General features: G+C 41.7%; 1 protein-coding gene across 1 annotated transcript in view; it reads right to left on the bottom strand.

Annotated features, from left to right (window-relative positions):
- The window catches only part of tex11 (testis expressed 11), a 164117-nt gene that overhangs the window by 116237 nt on the left and 23880 nt on the right, over positions 1–24000 (bottom strand). The window contains exons 4-6 of the mRNA XM_072269761.1: positions 19550–19634; positions 18565–18644; positions 7296–7376 (exon numbers count right to left, since the gene is read on the bottom strand). Of these exons, the coding sequence (XP_072125862.1) occupies positions 7296–7376; positions 18565–18644; positions 19550–19634 (246 nt within the window). The remainder of the gene's footprint in view (positions 1–7295; positions 7377–18564; positions 18645–19549; positions 19635–24000) is intronic.

Below are 24000 nucleotides of genomic sequence, written 5' to 3'. Positions count from 1 at the left end.
AAAAGGATTGCTGGACAGCTGACAAAATCTTCAAATTTTCTCTGGCCACAAAGGCATAGAATATACCTTATACAAGAAAGATATCATGAATCTAACATGTAATTATAGGCCAGTGTAATATCAGTGGTAGGAAAACTAATGGAAAGCTTGAGGACTGCATTGATATGGCATCGTGAGTATGATGTTAAGGAACAGATAGTTTCTGACTAATCTGATTTTTCTGGACAATGACTGAGTACATTTGTGCAATTGATGTTGTTTATGTTAACTTTAGTAAGAGATTTGAAAGATCCTAAAAGGAAGACTGATCAATAAGATCCAGGCAATTTGGATTTGTAATTGGCTTCATGACTGAGGCTGTCTGTAATAGTCAAGGCTTGTTTGGAGGCCCACAACCAATGGTGTACCGACATTTTTAACAATCTAAATGTGAATGTAGGAGTTACAATTAGTATGTTCATAGATCTCATGAAGAATGGTGGAGGTGTTGTTGGTGAGAGGGATAACCTTCAGTTTCAGGACACTATTGATGAGTTATTAAGAAAGGCAGAGAAAGGTGGAATTTAATCTTGAAAAATGCAGAGTGAAGCATTCAGGAGAGGTAAGGTAGTAGGGTATAATGGTCGCCAACCAGTCGATTGTGTCGATTGTGATTCACCAGTCGAGCTTTGAGACTTTCCCAGTAGATCCCAAGGGGGGAAAAGATACGCACCGGACAGAAAAGACCAGAAGCAAAACCCTGCAACCCCGGAAACAACCTCTCTCCACAAATAGCTCTCCGCAGCAGGAGCACCGCTACTTCACCATTATCCTAATCAGCATCAACCTATCTTTATAATGCTCACATTACAACACTTCTCCCCCTTTAAATTCCAACATTCCCCAAATGTAAAAGAATTGGGAAACAAAAAACAGTGGTGTTATTAGCTTGTGTACCTGTGAAACTTATACTAGCGCCTCAGTAACAGTTTACCAATACGAAACACCTGAAAAATGTGGCAGATTCAACATTCAGTCTAAACATTCAGGAAACTGTCCATTCAAATATTCAGTCTGTCAGGTGGTTTGCAAGGGCGCTGAGCTGCAACAGATGAAAATTATTAAATCTAAGTACAGGATCTGTCTTACTGACAGACACCTCACAGACTGTCTCAAACTGGCTGTCTGTAGTTATAAGCCAAATTTCAGGGAACTAGCAGAAAGTATTCAGTCCCAGTCATCACACTGAGTGCAACAGTCAATTTTTATTCATTTATTTTTCATGTTGAAATAAAATTAAATAGTGAAACATAGAATTAAAGGTGTTGTAATGTGAGCATTATAAAAATAAGTAATACCAATTAAGATAATGGTCACACAGCAACACTCCCGCTATGGAAATCCGCCTGCAAGGCGAGACTACTTCCAGAGCTGCAGGGCTCTACTTCCAGCCCCTTCTGCCCGGTGCGCATGCGTGTGTCTAAACGATTTAGTAGATCGATCTTGCCTTTCACTAAGGCCGAGGTAGGGGATCTTGGGCTTAAAAAGGTTGGCGACCACTAATCTAGGACATACTAAGGCACAGTGGAGCCTTAGTGTAAGGATCTTTGAAGGCAGCACAACAGGTGATAAGAATCTTGCCATTATTATTTGGAGTACTGAATATAAGGCCAGGGAGATCACGGTAATGTGGTAGTCCTTCGGATTCAAAGAAGAGACGCTGTTGTGCAGTTTATCTGTGGACACTGAGGTGGCTCTGCAGTCCCAGTCTGGAAGCGCAGAGTATAGCACAATGGGGGCACTGGAAGTCCATTGTTGTACTAATTGTGGCTGCTGTTCTGTTTCGCCGCTCACGGTTTTCCATCAGTTTTTGGCAATGCCTGTCTTCAAAACTAGTGTAGGCTTCACAGCACAGGGCTTGCCAGGGGGCTCTGTCAGCAGCCGCAGCTTCTAGTTCCCTTGGCTGGATGTCACAGTAGTGTAGGGTTTCCTTCACAGCATCTTTGTAGCACTTGTGTGGTCCACCTTGAGGTCTCTTTCCCATCAGCAGTACACCATACAGCAGCTGGCGAGGCATACAGTGGTAGTCCATTCTGAGGACATGTCCCACCCACCGCATCTAGGCTCTGACGATCAGAGACTTAATGCTGGTGGATTCCGCACAATCCAAGACCTCCAGGTTGGAGACATGGTCTTGCCAATGAATGTCAAGGATGGAGCGGAGGGCGCGCATGTGAAATTTTTGCAGTTGCCTTATGTGTCGTCAGTACAGAGTCCAGGTCTCACATCCATATAGGAGAGAAGGGATGACCACAGCTCTGTAGACTTTCAGTTTTGTGGAGATGCGGACATTGTGTTGATTGAGCACTCTGGTACGCAGCCTCCCCAGAGCCTGGCTGGCCTTGCTGAACCTGGAGTCAATTTCTTTGTCCAAAGACCCATCACTCGAGATGATGCATCCCATGTATTTAAAGCTGTTTACATTTGTCAGCTGGGTGTCGTCAACAGTGATTTGTGGTTCTATGGGGTTGGTGTTTGGCACGGGCTGGTGAAGTACTTCAGTCTTGTTCAGGCTGGTAGTCAGGCCAAAGAGCATAGCAGCGTCTGAGAATTTATTCAGCAACTGTAGATCACTGTCTTTGTGCGCCAGGAGTGCACAGTCATCAGCAAAGAGGGTTTCTTGAATGCCTGTATGGAGGCACTTCGTCTGTGCGTTCAAGTGGCGAAGGTCAAAAAGAGAACCGTCCATTCGGTACCTGATGTACAGTCCCTCCTTCAGACCTTGGACAGCATTTGACAACATGCAAGTGAAGAACTGTTGAACAGGACCGGGGTTAGTACACAGCTCTGCTTCACCCCATTGGAAATGGCAAATGTAGCTGACGTATCACCACTGCAAAGGACTTGTCCTGTCATTCCGTCATGCAGCATCTGAATCATCTTCACGAATTTCCTCAGGCATCCGTAACGTCTCAGGATGATCCAGAGAGCCTCCCTGTTTACAGTGTCAAATGCCTTTGTCAGGTCAATGAAGACAGAGTAAAGAGGCTTGTTCTGCTCAATGCACTTCTCCTGGACTTGCTTCAAGGCAAATATCATGTCTACTGTACTCCGTTCTGGCCAAAAGCCACACTGTGCCTCCGGGAGGTTCCTTTCCGAGACAGTGACAAGTCTGTTCAGGAGAATGAGGGCAAAAATCTTGCCTGCAATGGACAGTAGTGAGATACCCCTGTAGCTTCCGCAGTCTGATTTGCTTCCCTTGTTTTTATAGAGAGCCACAATGAGGGCATCGCAGAAGTCATCAGGCATCTCCTCTGTGATCCAGATGTCTTCCAGGATGTCTTGGAACACCTGTAAGGCGTTTGGGCCTAATGCTTTGTAGATCTCAGCAGGAATGCCATCCTGCCCTGTTGCTTTATTTGAGTTCATCTGCAAGATCGATTTCTTGATCTCATCGGTAGAGGGCAGCAGGTCTAAGTCATCCAGGACTGGCTGCTGAGGGATCTGCTGTAAGACATCAGGACCAACTGTAGACAGCCTATTGAATAGGTTGGAAAAGTGTTCAGCCCAGCAGTTTTTCAGTCCTTCCTGGTCTTTGAGCAGCCTGATTTAGAAGTTTATGAACTGACTTTATGGTGCTGAAGAACTCTCTGGTGGCATGCATGTCTGCATAGCATTCCACCTGCTCAGCCTTTCTCTGCCACCACTCGCCCTGCATTTCTCGCAGTTCCGCCGGTACTTTGGACTACAGGTGTCTAAACCTGTCTGTCTTTGAGACAGATGACGGGTCATTCTGCCAGTCTGCATAGGCCTTGTTCTTGGCCCAAAGGGCTGCTGAAATGGTCTCGTGGTTTTCAGCAAACCAGTCTTGATGCACTCAGGTTTTCAGTCCGAGTACAGTTGTTGCAGTCTGTGTGATGACATCTTTGAACTGCGTCCACTTTTCAGAACAGGTTCCCACAAGCGGTGAATTGCCAGAGAGTTTTTCATTAAGTACATTTTGAAAACGTTGGACTTGACCTGGGTCTTGCAGTCTACTGAAGTTGAATGACGTTCTGACAGTCTTTGGTTGCTTACGATGCAAAGGGGCTACGTGCAGGTTGAGGACCGACCAAACCAGCCTGTGATCTGTCCAACACTCAGCAGCTTGCATGGCCCGGGTGATGGTGACACCTTGAAGGTCACGCTGGCGTACAATGACATAGTCAAGTAGGTGACAGTGTTTGGACCTGGGATACATCCAGGTTGTTTTGTACTTGTTTGCAAGTCTGAACATCGTGTTAGTGATGCACAGGTTGTGCTAGGCACACTTGCTCAGAAGCAGCAGGCTGTTACTGTTTAGTTTTCCCACCCCATATCTCCCAAGAACTCCATCCCAGTTGTTGCTGTCTGTCCCCACCCTAGCGTTGAAGTCACCCAAGATGACGAGTTTGTCACTGGCGGGGGTTGTCCAGGTCCTCGGAGAACTTTCCTTGTCTTCGTCTGGACTCACGAGAGTTGGTGCACAGACACTGACAATGGTGATATACCGGGACTTAAGGAGAGGAAAGTGGAACTTCATGACACGTTCATTTATTTCAGTGGGTAGAGTAGGGATGTTCTTCAGCAGAGCAGTTTTGATTTCAAAACCTACTCCGTGGATCTTGTCATCAGTCTGTGGTTTCCCTTTCCAAAAGAACGTATATCCACTCTCTGCTTCCTATATTGAACCCTCGTCTGCAGCCTAGTCTCACTGAGTGCAGCGATGTCAATGCGATAACGGTGAAGTTCGGCCGCTATGAGTGCTGTTCGCCTTTCAGGCCTTGCCACCTTGTCTCTATCCAGCAGGATGTCTAAGGGTTTTGTCGTGCTCTTAACGCTCCACAATCCACTGCAGCAGGAGAGGTCTCCAGCCATAATGGTTGTCCGTGCCACTGGATCAAGATCTCTTCTGCCGAGAGAGTGGGATTGCCCCTGTGCAACGGCTGTTCCACTTAAAACTCCATCACGCACAGGTTTCTGTTGTGCGATTCATCTCAGTCCAAACACAACTTGTCAAGCCCTGCTGCGATGGGGGAGGCGAAGCAACAGGTGGAGATGACCACTGGCAGTTGTAGTCAGCACCTCTGGTGGGGGGGGAGCCTGCCATGCCCTTTTCAGGGCAGCTCGTCCACCTTTGGTCCCCACCTGGCGCTCAGCTCTCACCTGTGGCTCCAAGTAATTGTCACACGTGCAGCTGCCACACCCCAGTAAACCATCTCGGCAGACAGGCCAAACCAGGTGGGGGTAGCCAACCGGTCTTTGACCCTTGGTGAGGTAGGGGATCTGTCTATCCCAGTGTGTGAAGTCTGGCCCTGGCAGATTGAGCGCAGGAGACCGATTAATGGTCTAATGGTCAAGGAAGCCATGGTACTATCACATAAAACATTCATTAGGCCACAGCTGGAATACTGAGTTCAGTTCTGGTCATCACACCACAGGAAGAATATGATTACACTAGAGAAGGTACAGGTGAGATTCACCACAATTTTACCTGGGATGAACAACTTTTCCTATGAGGATAAACTGGAGATACTGATTTGTTTCACTCAGGTCAAGAAAACTGAGGGAGGACCTAATTGTGATATATAAAATTAAGGGGCATTAACATGGTAAAAAAAGTTCCTTCATCAGTAATACATATAATAGAGGGCAAACATTTAAATTAAGGGGCAGGACATTTAGAAAAGATTTGAGGATGAATTTTCTTCCCATTCATATGATTGTTGACATCGGAAACACAATACCTGAGGGACTGGTGAATGCAGATCCCGTACAACAGTAAAGGAAGCACATAAGCCAAGGACTCTGTGTCAGAAATTGAGATGCATAATTAGGTACCAGGTGACCAGCATGGACCTAGTGAGCTACAAAGAACTGATTTCATGCTTCATGACTAAGTAAATTATTGCTTCACCTAGAATTGTTTGACTACTAGATGGTGAGAAGGCATAAGCTTAAAGGTAAGATGTTTCATCTTCTCTTGCTGTTTTGGAAAGAAGAGCAGTGTTTGCTGAAAATAGAAGTGCGAATTGTGGGTGGGGGGGGTGCCACATCCCTTTAGAATATGCTTGTCATAGGATGCAGGTAGAGATGGTGGAAAATTATGGAAGATGATAGAGTGGATAACAAGAAAAAGGGAAACCCTCTCTTTCTGGCTGGGAGAAAAAGGAGACAAGAGCAGAACTGGGGCAAATAAATCAGACACAGTTCAGAGTCCTGTCAGCATCATTAGTCTGTAACATTAATGCATTTCTTGCCCCACAGATGCCATCTAATCTATTTAGTATTTCCAACATCTTCTATTTCAGATTTCCAGAAACTGTCCAGCATCATTGATGCTTTTTTCTCCTCTGCAACTACCCTAATTTTTCTTCCTTTATTTACATTCTTCTGGATTCCTTTCTTGAATGACACAGAAAACATTGTGTCATATGAACAACTTTGGTTTTCATCCACTTAATTATATTGACATCGCTCTCCCAGGCCTCCCTCTCTAACTTTCATTTTCCTTTATTACTCTCTTTCATACAGATGGTACCAAAAGCAGCTGTCTTGTTTACAATAGATTTCCACCCTATTGTAGACTTTCCATGTTTACACCCTATGCAGCTCAAACACATTTGTTTCCTCACTGTTTTGATTAGACTATATGCCTCAGATTTTCTATCACTTTCAATTTTAATGTCACTTAGGAAACAACATTAAAGGAGACAAGGACTGTACTATCCAGCTTAAGCTAAGAGTTGCAGGTGACAACCTAAAGAAAATGTTTTCTTACCTCTGATCAAAACCATTGATTTCCCTTCCACCTGTCATGCCTAAATTGTTAAACTTTTGTTTGTAGGGATGCAGATTCACCTCAAACTATGAAAACAGAAGCACGACAATTTGCTCATTATTTCCACCACAAACAGCAAGAACCATAATAGTTCCTTGGCTGTAACCTGGTACTGCCTCCATGACAGTTAATTCCCCATGACAATACTAGCCACTAAATCAGAACTCCTATTTTTGGAAATTTTAATGGAACACTGTATCTATAGCTAAGCTTACTCTGAAACATCTTTACCAAATGAAAGTAAATTGAAAATTAAAGGAAAACAAGTCATCACATAAATATAATGTCAAGAAAGTAAATAGTAAATACAATCCTCTATGCTATTTCAAATCCATATTATGCTACTTCAAAATTATTAACCAAATTACATTTATAGTATAGTATACTATTAATTAAATATTTCTATAAATAAAACTATGTATTCAATTAAGGTTAGTTTTTAAAAAAAGTAAAATACTGTCACAGCTAAGTCCAGAAATCCATTTGCCAGCAGTGGCTTCCTACAGTCCAGCCAGCTTCGCCCAGTTTTTGTGAACATCTGGAATAGAAAGTAATAATCATTCTTTATGTAATCTATCTGTAAGTTATTGAACCATTTATAAATGCATGACAGCTGATTTTAAAGGGCACCTGATATACAAGGAACAGTCCTAAAATGGCATCAATTAACCGAGACCTTTGTGTACACTTGGATTCCAGCCAGTCAATGTGTCTGGGGCTTTTGGATGGGGAGCCAAAATTCTTGACCTATAGGGAGGAAGTATTAGTGTGCAAACAGCTACAGAAAGGGCAGATAATGTAGCAGGATCCTCTTTTGAGTCAGTATGGGTGGAAGTCAGGAACAAGAAGGGAGCAGTTACTCTATTGGGGGTATTCTATAGGCCCGCTGGTAGCAGCAGAGACACAGAGGAGCAGATTGGGAGGCAGATTTTGGAAAGGTACAAAAATAACAGGGTTGCTATCATGGGTGACTTTAACTTCCCTAATATTGATTGGCACCTGACTAGTTCCAAGGGTTTAGATGGGGCAGAGTTTGTTAAGTGTGTACAGGATGGATTCCTGTCACAGTATGTGGACAGGCTGACTAGGGGGAATGCCATACTAGATCTAGTACTAGGTAATGAACCGGGTCAGGTCACAGATCTCTCAGTGGGTGAGCATCTGGGGGACAGTGATCACCGCTCCCTGGCCTTTAGCATTATCATGGAAAAGGATAGAATCAGAGAGGACAGGAACATTTTTAATTGGGGAAGGGAAAAATTATGAGGCTATAAGGCTAGAACTTGTGGGTGTGAATTGGGATGATGTTTTTGCAGGGAAGTGTACTGCGGACATGTGGTCGATGTTTAGAGATCTCTTGCAGGATTTTAGGGATAAATTTGTTCCGGTGAGGAAGATGAAGAATGGTAGGGTGAAGGAACCATGGGTGACAAGTGAGGTGGAAAATCTGGTCAGATGGAAGAAGGCAGCATACATGAGGTTTAGGAAGCAAGGATCAGATGGGTCTATTGAGGAATATAGGGAAGCGCGAAAAGAGCTTAAGAAGGGGCTGAGGAGAGCAAGAAGGGGGCACGAGAAGGCCTTGGCGAGTAGGGTAAAGGAAAATCCCAAGGCATTCTTCAATTATGTGAAGGAAAAAAGGATGACAGGAGTGAAGGTAGGACCGATTAGAGATAAAGGTGGGAAGATGTGCCTGGAGACTGTGGAAGTCAGCGAGGTCCTCAATGAATACTTCTCTTCGGTATTCACCAATGAGAGGGAACTTGATGATGGTGAGGACAATATGAGTGAGGTTGATGTTCTGGAGCATGTTGATATTAAGGGAGAGGAGGTGTTGGAGTTGTTAAAATACATTAGGATGGTTAAGTCCCTGAGGCCTGACAGAATATTCCTCAGGGTGCTCCACGAGGCGAGGGAAGAGATTGCTGAGCCTCTGGCTAGGATCTTTATGTCCTCGTTGTCCACGGGAATGGTATCGGATCCAGGGAAGTTTGGCTAGGTGGATTCAGAATTGGCTTGCCTGCAGAAGACAGAGGGTCGTGGTGGAGGGAATACATTCAAATTGGAGGATTGTGACTAGTGGTGTCCCACAAGGATCTGTTCTGGGACCTCTACTTTTCGTGATTTTTGTTAACGACCTGGATGTGGGGGTAGAAGGGTGGGTTGGCAAGTTTGCAGACGACACAGAGGTTGGTGGTGTTGTAGATAGTGTAGAGGATTGTTGAAGATTGCAGAGAGACATTGATAGGATGCAGAAGTGGGCTGAGAAGTGGCAGATGGAGTTCAACCCGGAGAAGTGTGAGGTGGTACACTTTGGAAGGACAAACTGCAAGGCAGAGTACAAAGTAAATGGCAGGATACTTGGTAGTGTGGAGGAGCAGAGGGATCTGGGGGTACATGTCCACATATCCCTGAAAGTTGCCTCACAGGTAGATAGGGTAGTTAAGAAAGCTTATGGGGTGTTAGCTTTCATAAGTGGAGGGATAGAGCTTAAGAGTCGTGATGTAATGATGCAGCTCTATAAAACTCTTGCTAGGCCACACTTGCAGTACTGTGTCCAGTTCTGGTCACCTCACTATAGGAAGGATGTGGAAGCATTGGAAAGGGTACAGAGGAGATTTACCAGGATGTTGCCTGGTTTAGAGAGTATGCATTATGATCAGAGATTAAGGGAGCTAGGGCTTTACTCTTTGGAGAGAAGGAGGATGAGAGGAGACATGATAGAGGTGTACAAGACAATAAGAGGAATAGATAGAGTGGATAGCCAACGCCTCTTCCCCAGGGCACCACTGCTCAATACAAGAGGACATGGCTTTAAGGTAAGGGGTGGGAAGTTCAAGAGGGATATTAGAGGAAGGTTTTTTACTCAGAGAGTAGTTGGTGCGTGGAATGCACTGCCTGAGTCAGTGATGGAGGCAGGTACACTAGTGAAGTTTAAGAGACTACTAGACAGGTATATGGAGGAATTTAAGGTGGGGGGTTATATGGGAGGCAGGGTTTGAGGGTCGGCACAACATTGTGGGCCGAAGGGCCTCTAATGTGCTGTACTGTTCTATAATAACAAAATATTAACGTCCTGAGTCTTGCATGTGAAATCATATACAGTATATGTGTATCATTGTCATTTAAAGACAACTCCTCTGGCCTGTAGAGAAAGATAAAGGCCAAAGAGAGAGGGACATACAGTTTCAGTGGGCTACAAAATAACATATGCCATGGGCCGAATAAAGAATATGACTCTACTGAGGGAATATGAGCTAGGATTTAAATTAACGAGCAGGACAGCCAGGACAATAATCCCTTAATCACAAACTTAGCCTTGCGCAAATTGGCATGGCATACACAGATGAAAGTGTTGAACAGACAGCTCAAAACTGGTGCATAAGAAACAGTTTTCAATTTAGGAGCATTGGCACCAATCTTGAAGAATAGTGGAGTTGGACTACTGTGAGGGTTTTGCTTAAATCAGGCTGAAACAAATGCCCTGTTGAATGAAATAACAAAGGCTACAGGCAGAGCTTTAAGTTAAATAAAGTTCAATAATAAGAGTAAATGAAATGAAGAATGTAGCACTATGAAGCTGCGTGCGTAATTACGAGTGTCACAGGAGTGTAAATTGGTAAATTAATTTCTTATTGTCAAATGTACCAAGTTACAGTGAAAAATGTCTTACATATCATTCATACAGTTCAATTCATTACAACAGTGAATTGAGGTAGTATAACGTAAAACAATAACAGAGTTCAGAATAAAGTATTAAAGTTACAGAGAAAGTGTAGTGCAGGTAGACAATAAGGTGCAGGGTCATAATGAGGTAGACATACATGGTCAAGAGTACATTTTATGGTATCAGGAAACAATACAATAGACTTATAAGAGTGAGATAGAAGTTGTGCTTTCAGCCTGGTGGTATGTGCTTTCACACTTTTGTATCTTCTGCCCAATGGGAGGGGGAAAGAAGAGAGAATAATTGGGATGGGTGGGATCTTTAATTATGCTGGCTGCTTTACCAAGGCAGCAAGAAGTATAGATAGAGTACAAGGAGAGGAGGCTAGCTTCTCTAATGTGCCAAGCTGTGTCAACAACTCTCAGTAGTTTCTTCTAGTCATCAGCAGAGCAATTGCCATACCAAGCTGTGATACATCTGAAGAGGATGACGTATCTATAAAAATTGGTGACGATCAAAGGAGACATGCCAAATTTCTTGATCCTCCTGAGGAAGTATAAGCTGATGGGCTTTCTTGGCTGTGGCATCAACGAGGTTGCACCAGAACAGGCTGTTGGTGACGTCATTTTTAGGAACTTGAAGTTCTTCAAGTTCAGCACTGTTGAGGTAAACAAAAGATTGTGCACCAACCCCAAACCTCACCCCTACCCTTCCTGAAGTCAATGATTAGATCTTTTCTTTTGGTGACATTCAGGGAAAGATTGTTGTCATGACATCATATTACTAGGCTCTCTATTTCCTTCCTTTACTCTGACTCATAATTATTTGAGGTATCATCTACAAACTTGTAGATGGAGTTAGAGAAGAACCTGACCATGCAGTCATTAATGCATAGGGAGTACAGTAGGGGGCTGATGATGCAACCTTGTGAGATATGAGCAATGACAATAATCATGGTAGTGATGTTACTACCCATCCTTACTGATTGCAGTCTAAGCATATTAACAGTACAGGGTACAGAGCATATATTAATAATGTATGAAGCAATAAGATCCAAGTAAGGAAAAACGTTGTAAAGATTTTTTTAAATCTGAATGTTTGAAGCAGTCATCGTTAAATAAATGAATTAGCAGGACAAAGTAGAAAAATGGGCATTACCTAACACTATAAAAGTTTGCAAACTGGGATCTGAATATTCCAGGTAATTGATAGTTCAGGAAGTTAGGAAGAATGAAAACTGCAGAGAAGAAGTACCTCTTTTAATAATAGCTGTCTGAATAGTAGCAAGAATGGATCGTGGCTCAGAAGTAGATTCAGTTTGAGTGGAGATTAAGTCACAGGGCCATTAAAACTTACGGTAGTAGCAGTTTAGATGCCTAATTGTTGGTCATTGTATCAACCAAGAAATAGAGACTTGTACAAAAAGTAATGCGATAATTGTGGGTGGCTTTAATCTTCCCATACACTAAACCATATATAAATGATCCTATCAGAATGCTGATGAAGGTGCAGCTTGTAGATCTGCAGCCTCACATCTCCAGCTACTGAGGTTCGATCCTAACTTTTGGTCTTGTCTGTATCTGATTTGTACGTTTCCCTATGACTGCTTGAGTTCCTTCTGGGTGCACAAGTTTCCTCTCAAGTCTCAAAGACGAATAGGTTGGTAGCTTAAGTGGTTGCTATTAACTAGCCCTAGTGTGTAAGTGAATAATAGAATCTGATAGGCACTGATGGCAACCCAAGAGAACAAAATGAGATTTGCACAGGATTAAGTAAAATTAAGTGTGATGGTCAAAAATGAAATTCACTTCCATGCTTTATTACTCTGTGACTCAAATAGGATCCTGAGACAGCGGACACAAAATTCTGTGGTAGAATCTAGGAATAGATTTATCATTTGGGGTTCACTCACTCAAGGCAGATGAAGCAAAATAAATTTCTCTTAAGAGGACCATAAGTCTTCGCAATTATCTTCCTCAAAGGATAACAAAAGCTTATTTTCCTTTAGAACATATTCCTAATAACCTATCAGTTGAGAAGCACTGTGAACTGTAGGAAGGCAGAGATAAGATTGCAGTCACGATTTTTTCAAAGTTGGAGCAAATTCATGAGAGTGATAGTTCCTAATTCAGATCCTGTTCCTAATTCAGATCCTCTTAATCTCATACCCATGTGGTTGCAGTAACATTGCAAACTGAAATGACAATGGGGTAAGAGGCAATGTTATCACTGAAGTTCAGATAATGATGATGCTGATGAACCTAAGCATGACAGAGTTAATAATTCATTGACTGAATTTGACTGTGATTTGATTGACCGATTAAGTGCTGCTGAAGGCAATTATTTTTCCTGTTAGGTTCCTGTTTCGCTGATATAGCAAAGCACAGCATCTTCCATCATGCAGCCACATCTGATCTTTCATTCTATCTTAGAACTGCCATCCTTGAGAAAGACTCATTTTCCTGACTTAGCAAAATGCCTTTGAAAAGTCTTTTTGTAATGAGCTACCTGGTGATAATGTTATCTATGTCAGTGATTTCTTGTACCTCTTGAGACTTTTGTTCAAGCTTCAACAGTTCCTCATTAGTGACTCATTGCTATGGGATTCCTGTAACTCTCCTATATCATTCTGGTCTACTTCATCAAATTCAGCCTCATTTGCCAATCTGACAACGCATTCTCGGAGATTTTTCAGATTTGTATAGCCCTGGAATGTTGTCCATACACCATAATTTGCTTATTACTTTAACAGGTTATGTTATCCCAAGAGACACTAATGTTGACAAGAGCTATCTTGATACTCTTCCTTTTAAAAATTTCCTGAATGATGCGTTTGTCATTGCTGCCTGCCTCAGCAATGAATTGTCCCATTATGGAATGATCAGCAAGTAGTAATCTTTGAACATACTGACAGCACCATATTCCATAAGTTATAACAATTAAGTGGCATCAGGGAATAAAAAACAGCAGAATCAGGTTTAATATCACCGGCATACATCATAAAATGTGTTAACTTTGCAACAGCAGTACAATGAAATACATGATGAATATAGGAAAAAAAACTGAATTACAGTAAGTATGTAAATGTATATTAAACAGTTACATTAAATAAGCTGTGCAAAAACAGAAATAAAAAGTAGTGAAGTAGTATTCATGGGTTCAGTTCTCATTTAGAAATCGGATGACAGAGGGGAAGAAGCTATTCTTGAATCGCTGAGAGCATGCGTTCAGGCTTCTGTACCTCCTTCCTAATGTTAACGAGGAGAAGAGGGCATGTTCTGGGTTATGGGGGTCCTTGAAGATGTCTTGGATACTACAGAGGCTAGTGTCCATGATGGAGCTGACTAATTTTACAACTTTCTGCAACTTACTCCGATCTTCTGCAGTTGCCCACCCGTCCGCCCCCTCTCCCCATACCAGACGGTGATGCAATCAGTCAGAATGCTTTTCACAGTACATCTGTAGAATTTTTCGAGTGTTTTAGGTGTCAAACCAAATCTCCTCAAACTCCTGATGAAATATAGCCACCGCCTTGCCTTCTTTATAGCTGCATCAATATGTTGCAACCAGGTTAGTTTCTCAGAGATATTGACTCCTAAGAGCTTGAAATTGCTCACCCTCTTCATTTCTGATCCCTCTATGAGGGTTGATTGGTGCTCCCTTGTCTTACCCTTTCTGAAGTCTACAATCAGCTCTTTGGTCTTGCTAGATGGGTTGATAGATATTTTATTGATCAAAAAGGAAATTACTATGTCACGGTAGCATTACAAGTGCACATGGGGTGTATGGGGTGTCAGGGAGGGGTAGCACCTCTGGTGGGGGAACATGTCGCATCCTTTTCAGGGCGGTTAGTCCACCTTTGGTCCCCACCTGGCACTCAGCTCTCACCTGTGGCTCCCCGTAGCTGTTTGCATGCAACAGCAGCCACACCCCGGGCAACAGCTTCGACAAGCCGGCTAAACCAGGTGAGGGTAGCCGACGGGTCTCAAACCCTCGGTGAGATAGGAAGTTGTCTATCCCAGCATGTGAACACAGACTCCGGCAGATTGAGTGGACGAGACCTATGGAAGGTCCAACGGTCAAGAAGGCGGTCTCTGCAAGCGCCGTGGAACGTGTAGAGCTGGACAAGACACAGAAGACGTCCTGGTCATCCACTGCGCCTAGTCCCATCTCCAGCCGTCTAGACTCTGTCTTGCCACTGGATCCAGATGGGAATTGGGAAGAGAGAGTGAGCCTGACGCTGCGCAACTCTCCCTCACTTAAATCCAAATCACGCGCTAGTCTTGACACCATCATAATGGTGTCGAGGTCCTCATCGACGTCACCGATGGACGAACAACCAACCAACCAACCAACAAGTGCACAGGTATACAAATATTAGAAGCGAAGAAAGAAAGAATAAAACATAAGTTACCTCTAACAGTCTAACAGGAGGAGGTCATCACTTCCCTGGCTATAGGTTGGCTCATTATACAGCCTAATGGCTGAAGGTAAGAATGACCTCATATGGCTCTTTTTAGAGCAGCGCAGTTACCTTAGTCTATTACTAAAAGTGCTCCACTTTTCAGTCAAGGTGGCTTGCAGAGGGTGAGAAACATTGTCCAGAATTGCCAGGATTTTCCATTGGGTCCTTTGTTCTACCACAGCCTCCAATGTGTTTGACTCCTATAACAGAGCCAGCCTTTCTAATCAGTTGATTGAGCCTGATGGCATCACCCGTGTTGATGACATTGCCCCAGCACACCACCACATAAAAGATTGTACTGGCAATAACAGACTGGTAGAACATGGGAAAGAGAGACCTGCATACTCCAAAGGACCTCAATTTTCTCAGGAAGTAGAGGGGACTCTGGCTAACATTGAGTGCAAGGTTGTTGCTATGACACCATTCAACTAGCTAGTATAACTCACTCCTATACACTTTCGCCGCCATGTGCGATTCTACCAACAATGGTTGTATCATCAGCAAATTTATATATGGCATTTGAACTATGCCTAGCTATCCAGTCACGGATGTATAAACAGTAGAGCAGTGGGCTATGCACACATCCCTGTGGTGCACATGTTGATTGTCAACGAGGTGGAGATGTTATTTCCAATCCACACAGATTGTAGTGTTCCAGTTTTGAAGCCAAGGATCCAGTTGTAGAGGGTGGTACAGAGGCCCAGGTTCCATAGCTTTACTTGGAATATAATATTTAGGGGCATTGTTGATGATGAACAAATCTCTGTTGACCAAGTTTCTACTCACAGAATATCCTTCACAAAAGACAAGAAAAATTGTCATTCAGACTCTTTTGTTAGACTACCACACTACTGGAAGATTGGTAATTGAATATTTCATTAGAACCTTGGGTTCTGAGTGGTAGATTGAGAAAAGCTTAAGCTCACAGTCATCCTTAACATTACCTCTAATGAGAAAAGTAAGGTGATCTTGAAGCCCACAGTTGTATTCACATCCAGATTAACTTGACTAGAAGAAAGCCACCTTCTTCAATAAGCTCCTATGGTAAATTTTCTCTCACTGAGGTACCAGCCTCGTGAATATTTTGTATGTTTGAGACTTCCTTGAAACGTTTCAAGCCAGTTGTTACTGGCTTTGAAGATCATTGGTACTTTCTATAGATCGATCCCCACCACCTCTTTTTGCACCCTTCCCATGCCCAGCTCCTCCATCTTCTTTGCTTTCTTTGAAGTTTTGCAATAATCTCATTTTTTCATGGCTCATCATCAACTGAAGCCCCACACTCAATGTTTTAGAAACAGCTTCTTCTCATCTGCCATTTAGATTTCTGAATAGTCTATGTACACTATTTTGCATTTTATCTTTTGCAATATGTATTTTTTTGTAATTTATAGTAATTTTTATATCTTGCACTGTTCTGCTGCCACAAGACAACACATTTCACAGCATATGTCTGCGATAATAAACCTGATTCTCAGGGGCACACATCATTGATTCTGATCTTCTACTCACATGCTTAACCCATTTTCCATTCTCTTCATAAAACCTTTGCCATTCATAACACATAATGCACATTTAGAACTAACATTCTGTTACAACCAATGAAGATCCATCTTACATACAGTAAGGAGCAAGTGCCAACATATGCCTCTCTATACAGATACAGATCAAATTTCCCCTACTGTACTTATATTTAAACCAGAGGAGTCTACTTCCAGTGGCTTATGTAAATTCTCTGATTACTTTCAAGGAACAGTTGTTTCTACTGGAACCCATCACTTCAAATGTCTGTGGTCCGTAATTTCAAAGTGTTAACATAGCACAGCTCTCATTCAAATAGTTAGTGACCCTGTCACACAACTGCATTTATGATTTCAATTGCTGCTTATTACTTATATCATCTAAGGAGAACTGGAAACTTTCAAAGAATAAATTGAAAATGGTTGAAGGTCGCTACTTGTGTTATTGATAAGTTCTATTAACTATAACTACTATCTCTCTGCCTGCTAACATTAAGGCATCTTAACAGAAACTATAATGAATGTCACAAAGAAAATAGTTATAGGGGTGACCATAGGGATTACAGATTTAATATTACCATGTACATAGTGGTAGATGAATTAATAATGGTAGCACAATGCCAGTAGCTGAATGATGATCACACATGCCTCTCACTAATATGACTTTTTAAATGTAGGGTGCCAGTTTTCAACAGCTGGGTAAATACTCCCTCTATTGGCTCTCTCTCCATCAGCATCCATGGAATACTTCAAATCTTTCAAACAGAAATTTGACTGACCAGACCAAAAGCATGTGGACAGATGCCAAAACCAGGTAGTAATGTGTTGTTACAAGCAAGCTGTGCACACTGAGCCTTACTATTACTTTAATAGGATCAGAGTGAGTAACTATAATGTGTCCTGGAGCACCTCAGTAATTCCTATAAATCTAGTTTAAGTTTCAACACTCTGTAACAGCAGAACAAGGTTAAGAGCAAAATAAACTGCATAAATACAATGCATAAATTTTGTGCAATTACATCCTGAAAGCATTGGAAACAACTCACTATCCTGAGCACCAAAGGATTAAATATACTAGGAACACTGGTTACAGAAAAAGTCAAGGGCACATACCTAAAGAGTCAGTTGAATGATTGCAAAAAATTACAAATAGAATGTTTGCAAATCTTGGAATGCCTCTGCATTCCATCAAGAAATAAAAAACTTCATGGAGAATATGATTCATTCATAGCTAACCATAGAAAGATGGCAAAAAATGTATTTTTATGAAGTTGCAAAAAACAGCTGGGGACCTGCAGATTGGCAGATTTTTTAGAAACCAGTAAAGGATCACTAAAATAATTGATTTAAAGAGAAAAAGTACAATAAAAGGGACATTAAATCTATTTATTGTAAGATTTCTAAATATATCTAAAAGAATAGCAAAAAACCTAAATGATTATCCATTTTGTAGAAAGTAATGCTGAGAAATAATGAAAGAACAGAGATGTTAAATGAATAATTAGTATGTCTTCATAACTGAAAAACATATCAAAAATAAAAGGTAACTAAGGAGCATTAAGAAATAAGGTATTAAGAAAACTAATGGAACTAAAAGTTGCCAGTTCCACTGGTAAATGATGTGTGTAGAACTTGTCTTTGTCTGATGATAAGGGGTCAGCCATTTGACAGAAGCCAGGACGATGGCAAGAAAAGCTTTTTTTTGATAAATGCTTACTTATGTTGATTCATAACAACCTATGACATGGAGAGTGACATCAATTTCAATTGTATACACATTCTCTAATAAAAAATTGAACCAATAAACCATGCAATGTTAAACCAATTTATTTTAATGAAGTAAATTTGCATGAGGTAAATGATAAATATTTACTTGCATTCATCTGGCCTTTCACATTACCTGGATAAAGTTCAAATTGCTTATTAAACAATTATTTTGAATTCTATAATTAACAGCAGTCATAATGCCCACATAAGATAGAAAAATAAATGATCAATCTGAAGTTACTATATAATCAAGCATATTCTATTTATAAAAATATCTAACAATCTATTAAATATATTTAAAACTCACCAGTATTTGTCTTTGCAGTGATACTGCAGTGGGATCAGCACAATCACTCAAATAGGCAAGCTTGCAGGCCACATGACGCACTGAAAAATAAAAGGTACACAGACATATAGTTAGACATCATGCACTAAATATCTGCCTGATCTTTCAGTATTCTTCTCCATTTTCAAGCTTCAAGAAAACTGCACTAACATTGTATTTATGCTGCAACTTAAGAGGTCTGTACCCCGTATCATAACATCAGGTATAATGGACAAAAACAATAAATTCCACAATTATTTGAACTCCAATTTTAGATTAAAGAAAAATTATTCTAGGGTCAAAGCTCCATGCCTACATTTACCAAAATAACTGAACATTCCAATGTACTTGACATAAATAATTTGAGTGTAAAATTGCTCAGCAAAACTAGACCAAGTTATATACATATAAACTATGATTCATACATTTGCACCAAAATCAGATTCACTGACATCAGGGAGCAGAATCTTTGGTGAGATAGAAGCATAGGAGGAGGAAAAGGGCAAAACATCTACACGAAAACTGAATTTTAGCTGGTAAATAAAAAGTGTCTGAACAAGCATCAAGTCCAGCCCATGACTAAGTATTTCAATCAGCAGTAAATCACAAGTGGAATTCACAAGAGGGGTAGTTACCACTGAGCAAGGCTTAGCCACCTCATCCCACTTTGATCTTAAATTGCAGTAGCAAGAAAATCTACTCAAAATGAGCAGTCTTCCTTCAGTACATTTTAAGGTGGAAAGTCAAATATCAATATCCAAAAATAGAGAAAGTAGTGAACTGTAGATAAGTAAGCCTGATATTAGTAACCAGAAGCACTGAGGCTTACAACAATGAAAATAGCAAAATTATTTCCATAAAAAGGAACTAGCATAAGTGAGAGCAGGCCAGCTAGTGATAGGTCGCACTAAACCAATAGTAAAAGAAAAATAAAGAGAAATAAATATACATGGAATCAAATACTCACATTTTGTTCTCTGTTCATCATTAATTGAAGATTCCAGTCTTTTAGTTACTGCCCAGTTCCACAGATTAATAGCATACTCTTCCATCTTTATTAAAAGAACAAAATATTTTATGACTTTTCTATGTGAACTTGCATCTTGATTATTTACTATTCAAGTTCAAGTTTATTGTCATTCAACCGTACACATTATACCACCAAACAAAACAACATTCCTCTGGATCAAGGTGCACAACACAGTACATATAATTTACACACAACACATAAAGTAATACTATCACAAGATAATTAACAAATATTAAAGTGCATTTATGACACAAGTTAAAAAGTGAACATGGTAACACTACTGGGGCTTCACATGCAATGAGACCTAGGTGATGGCAGGGAGTTCAGTAGTCTTATGGCCTGGGGCAAGAAGATGTTTCCCATCCCAACAGTCCTTGTATTAATGCTATAGTACCTCTTGTCTGATGGTAGGGGGTCAAAAAGATAGGTGAGATTCAGTATTCACTCAGAAAATTTAACTGATAATTATAATAGACCAGGTACTCTGATGTTCTGCAACATAATCAATATTATAATATTGTCAAAGAATTTTGCAAAAAATATCAGTACATGGACAAAATACTATTTACATTAAATAGTACAGCATAATTTTTTCGTTCATTATGTGCCAAGCACATGACAGGGGCAATCATGGTCTTTCCATGACCATTATTGTTCCTGGCAAATTTTTCCACAGAAGTGGTTTGCCATTCCCTTCTTCTGGGCAGCATTTTACAAGACTGGTGATCCAAAACATTATCAATACTCTTTGGAGATCGCATAACCAGGACTTGTGATATACACTAGGCACTCATGCAACCATCCACCACCTGATCCCAGGGCTTCACATAACCCTGATCTGGGGGCTAAACAGGTGATACACCTTGCCCAAGGGTGACCTGCAGGTTAGCAGAGGAAAGGAGGGCCTCACAACTCCTTTGGTTGAGACGTACCTCTACCTTGCCACCCAACAGCACATTAACTGAAACCATGCTGAGCAGGGGAGGGTTCAAAGGAAATGAAATCATGAAAATGATTCCAGGATTGAATGGTTTGTCGTGTGAAAGGCATTTGGTGGCTCTGGGCCTGTATTCACTAGAATTCAGAAGAATGAGGGGTGACCTCATTGAAACCTATAGAACGGTCAAGGCCTTGATAGAGTGGATGTGGAGAGGATGTTTCCTATGGTGGGAGAGACTAAGACCAGAGGACACAGCCTCAGAATAAGGGGCATCCTTTTAGAACAGAGATGAAGAGGAATTTCTTTAGCCAGAGAGTGGTGAATCTGTGGAATTATTTGCAAAAGGCAGCTATGGGGGCCAAGTCTTTATGTATATTTAAGGCAGAGTTTGATAGATTCTGGATTGGTAAGGGCATGAAGGATATGGGGGGAAGGCAGGGGACTAGGGCTGGAGGGAAAAATGGATCAGCCATGATGAAATGCCGGAGCAGACTCAATGGGCCCAATGGCCTAAATCTGCTCCTATATCATATGGACTTTTGGTAACAGCCACTTTGGCTCACTATGTCACCTGTCTAAACTAAACCTATCTGCATGCACATGGTTCCCCCTCTTCCCTGCCTGTTCATGCGCCCGTCCGTTGCCTTTGATATGTTGCTATCGTAACACCGCCCCAGCAGTGTGTTCCAAGCACCTACCACCTATGTTAAAAATAACTCTGCAAAATTCTATTAAACTTCCCTTCTCTCACTTTACATCTATGCACTAAGATAATTTGATACTTCCACTCTGGGAAAAAGACTATCCACCTTATTTATTCCCATCGTAATTTTACATATGTTTATAATTGCTCTCAGCCACAAACACTCCAGACAAAATAATCCATGTTTGTCCAACTTTTTACAGCTTCTCGATATTCTCCCCAAAGACTCAACTTCCTTCCTGTACTGTGGCAACCAGAATTGTAAATATTCCAAATGTAACTGAATGAAAGTTTTATGTGGCTGCAACACGATTTGCCAATTTATATACTTAATGTTGCAACCATAGGTAAGCATGCCATACACACTCTTTACCATCCTAAACACAATGTTGTCACTTTGTGTTGGCTCATTTGGATTTACACACCAACATCACTCACTGTTCAACAATGCTCAAAATAATCTTGCCATTTACTGAATACGTTCCTCTTGCAACTGACTTCTCAAAATGCATTACCTCACACTTGTCTAAATTAAGCTACATCTTCCATTTTCCCTCCCAAATTTTCAAATGATCTATATCCTTGCCAACCATCCTTGCTATCCACAACTCCACAAATGTTCATGTCATCTGTAAATTTACTCATCAGACCACCTACATATTCACCCAAATAATTTATATTACAAACAGCAAAGTCCTTGCACTGATCCTTGCAGAACACTACTGTTCACGGGTCAAGAAAAAAAACTTCAACCTACCACCCCACCAGCCTCCGGGTCCAACATATAATTCTCCGTAACTTCCGCCACCTCCGACAGGATCCCACCACTAAGCACATCTTTCCCTCCCCCCCTCTCTCTGCTTACCACAGGGATCACTCCCTATGCGACTCCCTTGTCCATTCGTCCCCCCCATCCCTCCCCACCAATCTTCCTCCTGGCACTTATCCTTGTAAGCAGAACAAGTGCTACAGATGCCCTTACACTTTCTCCCTCGCCACCATTCAGGGCCCCAGACAGTCCTTCCAGGTGAGGCGCCACTTCACCTGTGAGTCAGCTGGGGTGATATACTGCATCCAGTGCTCCCGATGTGGCCTTCTGTATATTTGCGAGACTCGACGCAGACTGGGAGATCATTTCCCTGAACACCTACGCTCTGTCTGCCAGAGAAAGCAGGATCTCCCAGTGGCCACACATTTTAATTCCACGTCCCATTCCCATTCTGATATGTCTATCCACGGCCTCCTCTACTGTCAAGATGAAGCCACACTCAGGTTGGAGGAACAACACCTTATATTCCATCTGGGTAGCCTCCAACCTGATGGCATGAACATTGACTTCTCAAACTTCCGCTAATGCCCCACCTCCCCCTCGTACCCCATCCGTTATTTATTTATATACACACATTCTTTTTCTCTCTCTCCTTTTTCTCCCTCTGTCCCCCTCACTATACCCCTTGCCCATCCTCTGGGTTTCCCCCCCTCCTCCTTTTCTTTCTCCCTAGGCCTCCTCTCCCATGATCCTCTCATATCCCTTTTGTCAATCAACTGTCCAGCTCTTGGCTCCATCCCTCCCCCTCCTGTCTTCTACTATCATTTCAGATCTCCCCCTCCCCTTCCCACTTTCAAATCTCTTACTAGCTCTTCTTTCAGTTAGTCCTGATGAAGGGTCTCGGCCCAAAACGTCAACTGTACCTCTTCCTATAGATGCTGCCTGGCCTGCTGCGTTCACCAGCAACTTTTATGTGCGTTGCTTCAATTACTACCCTTTGTTTTATAAGATCTAGGAAATTTTGGATCCAATTTGCTAATGCACTATGGATCCAATGTAAATTAATCTGGACCAGCCTACCATGAAGGATCTTGTCAAATGATCTACTCAAGTCCATATGGACAGCACCCACTGCCCTATCCTCATCAATCATCTTTCATCACTTTCTGGAAAAGCAATCAAATTTGCAAGACAAGACCTCCCTTGCACAAAGCCATGTTGACTATCACTCAGAAGTATGTACTTTTTCCAAATGCAAAGAAATCTTGTCCCTAAGAATCTTCTCCCGTAATTTCCCTACTAAAGGTTGGTTCATCATTCATTCAGGTGCCTTGCAGTTCAGCGTGGGCAAACATGTCTCTCCATCCATCACGGTTCCTGACCCTCCGAATTGTAGTTGTTGCCTCCCGTTTCTAATCATGATGTTATTCCATCTGTCATTTTCATTCTTTGTCTGCCTCTGCTTCTTTTTCCTTCCAGCTTTCCAGTTGTAACTAAATGTTCTAATGTCTCTCTTCGCATGATGTGTCCAAAGAACTTTGATTGCTGTTTTCTGATTTTTTTAAGTAATGTACGTTTTGTTTTCGTTCTCTGTAGAACTTCTTCGTTGGTTATCCTGTCCGTATATGATATGCATAGCATTCTTCAGAGGAACTACATCTCTGCTGCATTGATTCTTTTTTCCATTGCATTTGTAATGGTCCACGACTCGCAGCCATACATCAATATAGGAAGAATGTAGCAGCTGAGAGTGCTAAGGCGGATGTCAATTGCTATTTTCTTATTTGTTAGGATGTTTCTCATTTCTGTAAATGCTGTTCTTGCCATTGCTATTGTTGCTTTTATGCCTGTTTCGCATTTGCCATCAGATGTTACCCATGATCCAAGGTACTTGAAGTTGTGAACTTGCTTCAGGATTTAATTTCCCAATACGATCCTACAGTTTGGGATATCAGGTTTCCTTGATATTACCATTA

Source organism: Mobula birostris, chromosome 10 (genome assembly GCF_030028105.1).
Source record: "Mobula birostris isolate sMobBir1 chromosome 10, sMobBir1.hap1, whole genome shotgun sequence".
NCBI classification, from domain to species: domain Eukaryota; kingdom Metazoa; phylum Chordata; class Chondrichthyes; order Myliobatiformes; family Myliobatidae; genus Mobula; species Mobula birostris.
Note: the sequence above shows the minus strand (reverse complement) of the source record. Positions and strands in the feature narration are given on the sequence as shown.